Consider the following 13,609-nt stretch of genomic DNA (forward strand, 5'->3'; position numbering starts at 1 on the left):
AAGATGGGCTAAAAATATATATTTAGCAATAATTTATCAAGTATTGGACATGTTAACAGTGGGACATACAGCTAAAATACGTTAGATATTAGTCTTACTGAAATTAACATTCTGGAATATGACAGCTTAATGCTGTCATAGTAGCAGTTGATTATGTGAAAAAATATTTCCTTCCAGGTTATTAACTTCAAAATGGCAGCAAAACATGGTGGGCTGCACACACAATAATGATGTTTGCTTAAAAAAACCCACCCTCATATTCTGCCTTTGTGGGCAGAGATGGGAAAAAACACTCCTCCCTTTAGAGCTGTCTCCCAGAGCAAAGAAATGTGGAAGCTCATTTATAAAATATGACCAGAGCACTGTTGTTACTGGCTTTTTGAGACTCAGAATAGCAACAGGGCTGAGGACACTATTCATAGAGCAGAATGCCAGAAATTATGTGTTAACCTGAATCACAAACCATAAATTATTGAGAACTGCAGCTTTCGCTATCTTTTTACATGTTAAAATATTCCCTTTTGCATGGAAAATCTTAACTATACAGATTTGCATTTTTTTTTTTTCCCGTGGAGTATTTCTTCTGGGGAGTGTTTATTAAGAGATGATCTTTACACAACCTGTGGGAAAGTGTAGATAAAAACAAAAGCCTCAGAAATGAATATCCTTATTTTCCAGAAGTCTTTACATTTCTGTCAGAAGGCTGTAACACTTTTTGTTCACACTTTCGAAGATCATTTCAAACAATTTCCAGTCAGCACTGAAGTCTGTGCCTACTCTAGAATTCACTGGAACAAGTGGAAAGCTTAGGATGTACTTCCCTAAGTTCTTTAAGGATGTGTTTAGCTATTTTATTTAAACTCTAGGAGCTAATAATGATAGCTAGCAATTCCAAGGAAGCGTGTTTTGCAGTGCTATTTATTTCTTTCCTGCTTTCTGTGGTTGTAGCAAAGGCCAGGATCCTGAAATCTGGATCCCAATGTGGCCTTTTTTGTAAGGCTTAGACTCAGTGCACCCAGTGACAGAGGACTGCAGGAATATTGCCAAGCTGGGACCATCAGCCCTTTGCTGTTTAGTGCATTTTTCACAATTAATTCCAGTCTTAGGTGAATCCACAGGTGTTCTGTCTGAAAAGGTCATCCTGGCTTAGTCATTCCTTTTAAGTACCTAAGATTAATTAAGATGAATCATAGTGAGAATGAGTCATCACATGATTTAGAATGAAATTAGCATTATTGGCCACCAGGACAAAATATATCAGAGTGTAGTAGAATCACTCACTAAATAGCCAGTATTTCACCCAAGAGGTCTAAATATAGTATTGTTCAATATTTTCTTGCACGTGCATGGATGTTATTTTTGTATTATTTTATATATTTGTTGTTTTGTATTATTTTATATATTTGCATAATGCAGTAGGTGTTCAGCATGGTGCCTGAGAAGTAGATCCTCATAGCTTTAAAATTTGCTCCTATTTACTTTGAAAATCCTATGAATGCTGCAGGATTTACTCTGTAAAAGCTGGCCAAAGTCAGATTTGTTTGGGATTTTAGTTCCACTTGTCTGGCATTAGATAATGAGATGCAGTTTCCAGTACTTTAATTTTACAGAGCTGATGAGTGGCCACAGCTCCTCAGCAGAACTTGTAACTGCTTGCACTTCTGGTAATTGAGTTCTGGCACAATGTGTTTCAGAATGAGACATTCAGAAGCTAGAGCACTTAAAAATCAGTAGTTGTTTTGCAGCTTTGATCTCTTCCTCATGTGTAAAACTCATTCTGTTATATGGAAATAAACCAAGGATATAAACTTCTGAAAAGAGGACTCTGAGCTCTGCTGCACACCATTTATTTTCCTATTACTCTTTGGATATTGTTTATTTGACATGTTGTATATCTCCTTGCCTCCCCTTCCTTTTTATTTTAATTGGGACCTGGTTATTGGCTGGAAATTCCACTAACATGACTCATCCCTGCACTGGAAATGGCTGTGAACAGGCATCACACTGTGGGATTTACTTCCCCCCCCCCCTCCTTTTTCTTTTTTTCTTCTTCTAAAGTGCTTTATCGTGGCACGAGCTTGTAATAATAAACTAGGAAGGAAGCTGGAGCTAATCATTTGTTTCTGAATGCACAGGCCCTGCCAAATTTCCCCACAGGCATGAAACAGCCGCTCAAGCTGTGACACCAGCAAATTAAATCCTGGAGGTAGCTGACCAGAAGTAATGAAATGTGTATTTACCATACTGATGCTGTCAGTCTTAAGACACACTGGCTTTACAGTCTAGTTAAGTGGGGCACGTTTGTCACTTGCAGTGGTGCTTAGAGAAAATACTCAGCTTTTTTTCTTAGAAATCTTTTCAAAATCACAAGCCCGGTGCTGGCTGGTAACCCTGACCCTGGACAACCTGGAGGAAGGATGGCCAGAATGGTCTGTTCTTTTTAAAATATATTCCAAAGGAGATAGTATATTCCATATTCCAAAGGAGATTAATGATTTCATCTCATGACATGCTAATTGCCAATTCTTTTTATTGATCTCTGATCTGCCACTCCAATCTTAGAAATTAAAGGCTAAAAGTTACTTGAAGAGCCAGTGGATAATAAGGAGCAGGTGTCTCCCCCATACCATGTGTCCCCTGCATGCAGCAGTTGGAAAGCGCCCAGAGGGACACACAATCACTGGAAAGGGGCCACTCCAGAGAGGGATGCATCCTCCAGTGATGGGCTGGATGGGGCACAGGGCTGCTAAGGAGATGGCCCTCAAAAAATGCATCATGGCAGCAGAGGTTCCAAAACATCTAAACATGGATGAGGGAAGCTGTCATTTCTTAATCCCCATGTGCTTAAGGTGATGGAGCACTCAAAAAAAAGCTATTTACCCCAGGCAGGTGTCATAGGTAACAACAGCAAATGTATGAGAGTTTTATTTAGCTGGCAGAAGCATTCTATGCTGATTGTGTGGGAGCTTGTGAACCATTTGCTGAATGGTGCTGCTGTGGATTCAGGAAAACATTGAGGGAGGAAAAAATAAAAGCATGGTCTTCATCATGGTTAATACAATACCCATGGAAGAATCAAAGAGTAAAATCACAACCCACACGAGCATTGCCTGATATCTAATTATATCCTAGGAATGTCCATGACTCTGCAATTATATGCTTAATTTCCAGCTGTACTTGATTAGCATAGCAATTGATTTATAGCATCCAGCTACAAGGAACTTGCTTTGAACTGTTCGTTGGCACATATAAATTCATTTGGCACTTTGGGCTGGTTCTTTGTAGCCAGGTAGGCACGTGGAGTTGGAGCTGTGGAATTCAGTGCCAAGGCCAAGGGAAGGCCAGAATAATTTCAGAGACAGCACCATTCTTCCTCCTCTAGTGAAGCATTCAAATGCAAGCCTGTGGAAGGTCAAAACCTACAGATTTCTATGGGATTATACAACTGCAAGCTTAGTGTGTAGAAATAACCTTGCTGAGTCCTTGCTTGGTCTTGGAAGACAACCATGGCTCCTGTGATACAACAGTGATGTGCCTCTGGAAAGCCAGGGCACCTGTGCCTTCATTCTCCTGTCTCCCCACACCAGGAGGGCTGAAGTAGGATTGATTCCACATTTTCTTAGTGAAAAGAAAGTAGGGAGGAAGAAGGATAAGAGAACCCCTCCTTGGTTTTGAGCAGATCTAAGCATAATCCCCAGTTAAATGTTTGAGTCTGTGTGAATCCAAATGCTAGACTGGGATTTAGGGGGAAGTGCAACCACTTGAAATGTAGAATTTTGATCTACTCAAGGGTAAGCCTGTTGAATTCAGCTCAGGCTGGGGAAAACACGTGGAAGCTTTTTTGTAGCTGTAGTTTTACATTATAAACCTTTTGGAGCAATTGCTTTGCCATGTGTGAAAAATTACCCAGACTTCCATACCAAAATATTCTCCCACTGATAACATTGGCAGATACAATTTTAACAACTTAAAAGTAATTTTTTTAAAGACTAACTAAAGCAAGCCTCAAGTCAGCAGCTGAAGTTGCATTGCCTCTGTTCTTAATCTCAGGCTTGGAGCTGTCTAGACAGGTTATCCTCTTTGGGTTGCACTGATTATGTGCTTTGTGCCTTGTTCTCCTCTTGCATCAGATGGGAGGGTTTGCTCAGGGGCTCTGTCTCAAGCCTGTGGCTTTGCCTCTAGGGTGACATAGCCTTAGGTACACTGTAAATGTCAAAGCCCAATCATAATACCATCACTACATGGAAAGACAAACTGCTGCTGGTTTAAATCTTACACTTCTAGAACCAATTATTTATTCCTGGCAGGTTTACTTCTGTTATTTATTTATTATTATATTTACTTCTGTTATTATTGTTGTTGTGAATTTTTTTTTTTATTGAGGTGTTTCTTTGAATGCCAGGAGTTGGCAACACCAGATGTGTGAATTTCAAGTAGGGATCCTGGTTCTCGCAGCATAAATCCCAGAAATATTGTTTTCACGGAAGAACAAGCACTAAACAAAACCACAAGAAAATAGTAGGTAGTCAGACTGTTAGAATTAATCTCTGAAGGAGGTCTCTAGCTCTCTTTGGTAGAGGAAAAATTTGATCAAAGAAGTTGCAAACTATCCTTGCTTTTCTGCCTTTCCCTGAGAGCTCTCAGCCTGTGAAACATGAAGGGAAAAAATACTGTGGAATTGGGAACTGAAAATACCAGATATTACAGTTTTCATGGGGGGTAAAATAATTATAAACGGTGGTGTGGTCTAATAAACAAAAATGCAACTCTTAAAGTAAGCTTGAACTTTTCTTTCTCATTAATTAGCATGAATCTGTTTTGAAATTCCTGTAGAGAACAAGTGCTTCTCCTGACAGCTGGTTTGAAATTAATAAAAAGGAAAGTGTTTTCAGCTGGCCGTGGGTTAACACACTCATGATACATGAAAACAAGGTTAAATTGCTCCTTTCTCTCTACCACTAATAAATGAAATATTGAAAATTAAATGCTGTAGCTTACGAAATAAAAAGTGCTAGGCAAAACTATGCACATAGTGGTAAGAAATGGTACTTGCTGCAATAGGCAAGTATGGTTAATACAATACACATTTGGAAAAGCTTAGGCAGTACCCAAAATTATTCTTCAGTTGTAGCCTTTCAGAATATATTGTGTTGAGGAATATATTATCCTGTTTCTGCAAGATAAAAGAGTCTTGATTTAATCACCTCATTTTGGGGATTCAAATGACACTGAGGTTTTTTTGGAAATCCTCTTGCCCTGATACCCTTTCCAATCTCATCCTCCTTCTGCTCTACTTCACCTTTCCTCATGAAAAGATGACAGAGGCTTAATTCCTCAGGGTGTAAGGAATGGAGTGTCTGGAGTATCAAAAAACACACAGCAGGATCCATCCTCTGCTGCAGAGAGCCTGGCCTCTGAAAATCAGATACCTGTGGGCTCTGGCTGACTGTGAATTGCAGCCTGAAATAATTGCTCTTGATTGATGTTAACTGTCCAGTAGAATACAAGACGTAACTTTATTGCAAATATGAGGATCTTATGGATAACAAGGGAAAAAGGTGAAAATTAAAATACTAGATTTTACCAAAACAACCTCTTTTTCTCGCCTTGCAGAGTGCAGAGCCTTTCCAAGTTGCTGTCAGAGAGGACAATTGTATCATTGTGTCCCTGGAGGCATCGGACGTGGTGAGCTCATCCTCTGTCTACGTTGTGAAGATAGCTGGGGAATCCAAGAACTACTTTTTCCAGTTTGATGAATTCAATAGCACTTTACCTGCCCCTGTGGTTTTCAATGCCAAATACCATGGCCTGTATTACATAGTGACTCTCTTAGTGGTCAACTCAAATATGGTTTCCAAGTCAGCAAGATCAATCACTGTGCTAACCAGTAAGTAACATCTTATTCTTCTTTTCTTCTCTTTCGTGTCTGTGTGTGTGGCTTTTTATTTTCTCCATGAGTTCTTCTTGTGAAGAAGGTTGGGTTGGTTTTTTTCAATGGGTTCTGGTTTTGTGTAGGATGCTTCCCTGTGTGAGAGCAGTAGGGAAGAAGTTTTGACAAGGTGTGAGTGAAAATTCACAAGGTGTGGGCAGAAAGAAAGGAAAGACTAAGTTTCCCCTGGCTGGCCCTTCCTGAACACTGAGGGGTAACAGAGAGAGAACTGGGGATTTCTCTGGTTTTGCCTCAACAGAGAGACAACCACATTTGTGGCAAAGAAAGGGCAGTCCTGCAGGCAGCACTGAAGGGTACCGCACTGAACTCCAAAAGTAGGCTGTAAATTGTGACTGAAGACTAAATTCCCTCCGTTTGGAAGGGAAAGGATCCAATCTCCTCTGTGATATTTTCTGTCAGGCAGACTGATGAGCGCTGGCTCTCTTGTAGCAGCCTTTGCTCCTGAGTTCACCTTCTGGAGCACAAGGTACAGAACTGAAAGTAAATTTGGAATGAAAAGGCAGGGTGCTGGGGTGGGATTTTTGAGGTGTTTCAATACCCTTCAGATTTTAAGAGTTCTTAAAACTCCTGTTGTGACCACTGGTTTCTCCAAAAACATGCATGAGGTGGTATTTGGTTTGTTGTTGGGCTTTTTCTCCCTGTTATTGGTATTGTCCACTTCCTGTTTTTCATAATTTTATGACTATCAATTAACTTGATTTTTTGGCAGATAATAATCTTTTTGCCCTGTGCTCTCTGAATGTTTAACATTCTTGGTTTATTTAATCATGCAAAGACATGTAACCATCTAAATTATTCCATCTATATCTTACACGTGAAAGAATGGCACATTGCCATTAGCTCCCACTACCAAATTAATTCCTGCTCTAACTCCATTGGTGTCAGGAGAGCTTTACCAGTGGCAGATTGACCCCATTCATTAGGCTGCCACAAAATAAATCAGTCAGGATAGCTGGTGATGCCAATGTGGTTATTCCCAAGGCAGTGCTCCCAAGAGTTTTTTGGGATCTCCTGGAGACTGCAAAGGAGATCCAGATTTTCAATGTGTGCTGGAGGTCTGTTTCACACAGAGCTGAGTGTACCCAAAAAGTGCTCATCAAAACAAGACCAAGGTGCCTCAAAGGCATTGCCTACTTAGAAATTCAGTGAGAGTCATGAAAGACTTCTGCTTTCTGGTGGTAAATCCTGATGATATTTCCTTCCTCCTGTTCATGTCTCCCATCAATATGCCACCTCTAAGGGAATTGGCAAGAAAAGGCAAGAGAAGAACACATTTAAATGAAGACTTTTTTTTATCCCTTAAAGGTTTCTGACCAGAAAAGCATTGAAAAGCTGACAAAATATACATTTTATACATTATATATAGGCATATATATGTGTAACTCTTCATATAAGTATATGGGCATAAATATGTACATATAAAAATACAAAATCATCTCATATAAATATAGCTGTAACACAGAATCATAGTATCATTTAGGTTGGAAAAGATAATATCAACCATTAACCCAACACTGTCAGGTTCACCACCAGACCATGTCCCCATGTGCCACCTCCACATATTCTTTGAACACTTCCAGGGATGGCAACTCAGCCACTTCCCTGGGCAACCTATTCCAATGCCTGACCAACTTTTCAGTGAAGTTTTTCTTCATATTCAATGTAAACTTTCAGATTTTTTCAGGCACAATTTGTCCTTAACAAAGCCATCCTGTCTGTCTTGGATCACCTCCTTACATTGCACATGAGCATGTCATCCATGCAGATATTCATGTGGATGTATAAGTTCCTTTTGAGCATTCCATTGTTCATTTGGTCCTTTTCTACAAGACTGCACACTTCTGCTTGTCTCTGATTTGGAGAATTTCAGGATTTTCTCATGTTAATCAAAGATAACACAAGCTGTAGAATTTCCTCATTTAGGCTCTGTGGTCCAGATTGTTGCAGTGAAAAGGATGAGCTATTTGAAAACTCTTAGATAAGAAACCTGTAACATTGAATTTTAGCACAAAATCGCCCTTTTTGCTTCTGATTCTGTAGCAAAGTTGTGTTCAGCAAATTTGGCTCAGTACATCACTGAAGGAGAAAAATGGAAACCCTGACTGCTTTTTAAAGATCCTTGCAATGGTTTTGAGAAGAATAATTGTGAGAATCTCACCTTCCTGGCTGAATTCCTATAAATGCAATTGTTCTGTGCCTGCCAAAGTCACCTCTTCCAGTCTGGGCAATGTTAAAGTGGTTCTGGTATCTCACACAGCTGTTTCAGGCTTGCTTTCCTCTGCTCTTGGAGCTTTGGCTTTTCAATGGGGGAGAAGTAACTCTGGAATTTGTATAATTTATTTAGTATTTGAAATACTTGACTGAAAATTCCACCTTATTACTAATTGGTTTTAAAGTAGTTTATGAAATAAATGAAGAGCACATCTGTAAAATCAGTGATTGATATTCTCACTCACTCATCCTACGTTTTCCCAGCTTGAAGCCTTATTTTATTCTTCCTAGGGTGAGTCATACCCATATAGCTTTTTTTTTTTTTTCCATATGCACTGTCAGGTTTACGTTGTGAAGGAAAAAATGTTTATACGTTTGTAGGAATGGGGAAAGCAGTACATTGCAAAGATATTGTATGCTGCAAGAAAAAACGTGTCTCTGCTGGGAATTGGAGAAATCTGGATATGAGGATCTCTGATGGTAATTAAGAGCAGCTCTGCCTGGTTTTTATTTTAGCTGTTGATTAGGAGTTCTGAGTGGTAAAATGTCTCATTGTTTCAAAAGTTGATGGTTCCTTTCATACATGACTATGAAGTATATTCCCTTTAGGGGGAGTTCTGCCTCTGTGTCTCCTACAAAAATATTCTCCTGGAGAGGCCAACAGCTGCTGCTGGGACTCTGATCTCCAGCCTCAGAGAGTAATTGGCATTACACCCAGTTAATGCTCTGCTGTCATTGTGCCAGATGCTGCAGGAAGTGATTCAGCAAGTCCAGTCCTTTCCTCTGGCTTGTTAATGGATCAGGGTTCTTTAACTCACAGCTTCAGAGGGTTTTTTTCCTCAATGAAATGTGAAACTTTAGCCCTTCATGTTTTTCTTTCTTAAAGGATGATGTGAAACACCTTTAAAAAGGCTGGTTATCTGTGGCAGCCCTAACTTTGAAATGTAACTCACAGCAGCATCTAGGTCCATTAGGGCTCATCTTCTCCCAGCAAATAAACCACGTTATCCTCTTTTCAGGGTGAGAAACCTTCTCCATCAGAATCAAAGAAACAGAAAGAACTGCAGCCTGCTGTAATTTGCATTGTAAGGAGGATCTAAACAATTGACCTAAATCTGTTCAAGAGCAGTAGTTATGCCTTTGTTCTTGTGACAACATTATTTTTTAGGTTGTGTCATCTTTTTATTTATCACCTTATGTGGCCATGTAGAAATTGCACTATATGTCATCATTGCTCAGGTATATTTTCACTTACGTTCCCCCTTCATAAGCACAATATCACTATTGCCTATCATAAACTTGAACATTGTGTTCCCAAAGTATTGAACAAGAGCTTCTTTAATCTCAAAGATGGTTTCTTTTTAACAAGAGATAAAGCATCCTAAAGTTTACAGCATAATGGAAGCTTTACCCTGGCTGTGCCTTACTCCCAGTAATGGTACAGCTACATAAATAGTGTCATCCTGGGGAGAAAATTACATAATTCACAACTTCTTCCTGTAAATAAAGAGAATTACCCTTGAGGGTTTGGTCACTCCATTAATGGGACATCTTTTTTATAAAAGTCACAATATAGAGGTAAATAACGATTAATCTGGGTTCCAATGTGAGAAGCAAGAGATCTCAGTCCCACATGTAATGCTGTATTCAAAGCCACAACAATAATCAATTCAATTTGTAGAGTGACCCAATCTGCACATATTACAAACAAATTGATTTAGATTGAAATATGGTACTTATTTTCACAGCACTTTTTTTCTCCCCCTGAATTGCAAATATTAATGTATCTGACACAAACTGAATGCATTAATGAAGGATTTAGCATTCAGAATTTTCCAGGGCATTGGAGGAAGATGTTAGGCACATTTATTATGCTGTCTTGATGCTTGTGTAATGTAAGTTATATGCTAAATGCAAAATGCTGGAAAGTCCAGGATAAACAGAGAAGTTGATTTTCCTATTAAACAGATAAATTGGGAAAGCAGCTGCTACAGAAGCAGCAGATTATGAGGCACTATGAAAAATGGCAAATGCTGGTCTTGATGCTGCAATCTTGTCTATGTGTGTATAATATAATCTCCAAGTCTAAAAATAAAGAGATTGTAAGTGAAGAGGTACTCTAAACTATTAAAAGGGACTGTGAAATGCTCTAAATCCCTTCTGTAATATGACTTCACCATAGTACAGGGCTTTTATAAAGCTCTAAGTATTAAATTTCTGTGATTCCACTTTATTTAGGCTATTTCTTGACAGCCACTGAAATCTGTGACAAGCTGGATCCTAAACACTGAAACTAGTAAAATTAAAAAGACCAGACTGTTTATGCTCTGAATTATAAATATAGATAGTAAAGAGTGGCATTTTACATATTCTTTAATTTTAATAGCCCTAGGAGCAGTTAGTAAGTGAAAGACAGAGCATGATGGTTATCTGCTGAGCGTTCTTTTAATTTCACAGTGTGCAAATAGCTTTTGATGTGAAGATTTGGTGCTGAAGGAAGTAAGATAATGGGAGGATCTCTAAATTGCATTATGCCACTTATGCAGCTCTGCTAACATCAGCCACGAGCAAGGAGAGGATAGAGAGAGGAAGATAGCAATGCGAAAGAGAGGCTGTGGTGATTACCACTTAATTCAATTGTTGCTTAATTAAATCAAAGCATCAGGAGGAAAAATCATCTGGATTAAAAATGAATATGGCTTCCATCCTTTATTTGATTTGTTGTAGGAAGGAATAAAGGGGGGTAATTGAATCACTGGCACAAGGAAGTTTCAGTAATTCTTTCAGAAATGAGGAGACCTCGGATGTGAATGAGATAGCAGCAGAAAGCCCAGGGCACACCCACCAGTGTGGGAGATGCCTGCACATAAGCACTGTGCTATTTAGAGATTGTTATTGACATTTAAACCACTCTGCTGTGCTGTGTGAGCTGTGATATGAACCCTCTGGCCATGTGGGGAGTCATTTCCACTCTTTATTTCGGAATAAGCGATGGGGAGAGCGTTGGCAGAAAGAAGAGGGTAGGCTTTGTTTCCTGTGCTCTGCTCTACTCCTGCTGATTTCTGGGCTATCATGAAATGTCAGCAGAATTTTCACAGATCCCATCACTGAAGTGCCTGTTGGTATCTGTGGAACAGGGAGTTTCTCTTTGTAAGTGGTTAATGTACAAATATACTGATATATATCTGATGGAGATAATACCATGAGAAATAGTTTAATAATCCCACAATATTGCATTTCCATGTTCTGGCAAAGTTAGAAATTATGACACACTAGTTTTGGTGAGAGATTTTGTTTACATCTATGGTTTTATTCCCAATTGGTTTTTCATCTCTGTTTCTCATCACATTTAGAAACTTGAAATTGTAGTGAAAATACTCTACTGGTCATTGGGATTTAGTTTTCTCTTTCACTGCAGTGTTGCTTTTCCAGCTTTGATTAACTTCACCTCCTGTGGGATAATTCCACTTTTGATAGTGATACTGATCTTCCCATTTCATCTGCTCTTTCTCTTGCCCATTGTTACTGTATGCTCTTTGGGGAAAAATATTTTATTTTTTTTTCTCCAGGCCTACAGCAGCAGAATTTTGGACTCAAACAGGTCCTGTAGGGCTGTGCTAATCAACAGCCTGAATTTTGCAATCTGATCCCTGTAGTGTGCAAAAACTAAATCAACATGCTAATCTTTATAAGGATGTAGGCATAATTACATTAGCTATCTCCATTAAAATATGTTACTATGACAAATTTCAGCTAACAATATAACCTTGCTTGGACCTCTTAACCACAGGATAATTGGGTTGCTGTCATTTTTTTCTTGCTGAGGAGGGCATTGAACAAAAGATATTCTTTCTTTTAGTTTTTCTTGGGGTTTTTTATTGAGTAGAGAAGGCTGAATAAAAATGTGACTTTCTTATTGTCAGCAACAATGCAGCAGTGAACTGACATGGCTTTCCTCAGCTGATGGAGCTGCAGTGGTCTGGATTTCAAATCACAGGACACAGGGTATTTTTCTTAATTTTTGTTGCTGACTCTGAGTTCAGAGAGCAGCAGCTCCTGACTTACCTCCTTCCTGTGCACAGGCTTTCCCTGTGCCCTCCAATAAACCACTTTATTTCTCTGTACCTCAGTTATTCATCTGTAAAATAATGGCAGTGGTGCTGTTTCTTTTGTAGAAGTTTGGTGTGGGTGAACAGATAAGGATGGTGGCCCTCTCACATGGTGGGAATGGGGACTGTAGAACTACCCACAAAACGAAGAAATGTATAGATACCAAAATAGGAAATCTTTATTCGTGTAGCTTCCTTTGGCCATTACACAGATTATTTTCTCAGCTTATCTTGAAAGCTCTACATTTATGCTGAAGTCACGAGCACTTTCAAGTGTTGTGTTGGTTTTGTCTGGGCACTTCTACATGATTGACAAGTATTAAAGATGAAAATGTTTCTGAGGTCATGACTGAGTGCTTAAATAATAATTTTTTTTAAATGTCAAATATGGAAATTTTGCTGTTAAAGCATAAATGTTAAGAAAATACATTCTTTAAAGAGGGGTATATAGAAATCCTGGCTTTGACAATGTCCCAGGTAGCTTTGCCCCACACCTTAGTGATACCCCAAATATCATCTTGTAGATCTAAGAGTGCCTGTGCCATACTTACAAAAGCATTTATTTTCATTGATGTTTTTTTATGTGCAAAAAACTAATTTTGCCTATTAATTTGCCCCTGTCTTCCTTTTTCCCCCCTTTTGTTTGTATATCCTTTAGAACCACTTCCTGTGAGCAATGTTTCTATCTATGACTACAAGCCATCTCCAGAAACAGGAGTGTTGTTTGAAATTCAGTACCCAGAGAAGTACAATGTTTTTACCAGGGTCAATATAAGCTACTGGGAAGGAAAAGACTACAGAACAATGCTCTACAAAGGTAGGTGGAAACTATTTCACCAAAATTTAATGCTAACTCTGCTGGAAACGTCCAAAACAGTGATCTTAGATGGGAGTTTTGACATGTATTCGTATTATATATATATATATAATGACTATATATTATATATATATAATATATATAATGTTATATATTCCATATTATATTACATGTATATTAATTAATATATTATATTATATTATACTATATTATATTATATCATATTATATTATATTATATGTTATATGTTATATATAATGATTATATAGAATATATCATATATATAATATATAATCATTATATATATTATATATATATATAATGATTTTTGCTTCTGCTAATGTGCTTGTATATTGTGAAGTAAGGGATAGGTCTTTGAATTGAGCTGGTGGTTCACTTGGGATTTTTAAATTCCAAGAATCCTACTTCTAGTGATGTTTCCCTTCTTTTGGATTTTAGAGGAAGACTCTGGATTTTTGTATTCAGTGTGAAATTAGCCAGGGAAGGCATCCCCAGTCCCTG

At 38.4% G+C, this 13,609-nt stretch overlaps 1 protein-coding gene across 2 annotated transcripts in view; it reads left to right on the forward strand.

The window, feature by feature from the left end:
• PTPRO (protein tyrosine phosphatase receptor type O) overlaps positions 1 to 13,609 on the forward strand; it is a 140,400-nt gene that overhangs the window by 70,701 nt on the left and 56,090 nt on the right. For both annotated transcript variants that reach the window (XM_058023026.1, XM_058023027.1), the window contains exons 2-3: positions 5,614 to 5,887; positions 12,929 to 13,087. In XM_058023026.1, the coding sequence (XP_057879009.1) occupies positions 5,614 to 5,887; positions 12,929 to 13,087 (433 nt within the window). The remainder of the gene's footprint in view (positions 1 to 5,613; positions 5,888 to 12,928; positions 13,088 to 13,609) is intronic.

Source organism: Melospiza georgiana, chromosome 4 (assembly GCF_028018845.1).
Source record: "Melospiza georgiana isolate bMelGeo1 chromosome 4, bMelGeo1.pri, whole genome shotgun sequence".
Lineage (NCBI taxonomy): Eukaryota > Metazoa > Chordata > Aves > Passeriformes > Passerellidae > Melospiza > Melospiza georgiana.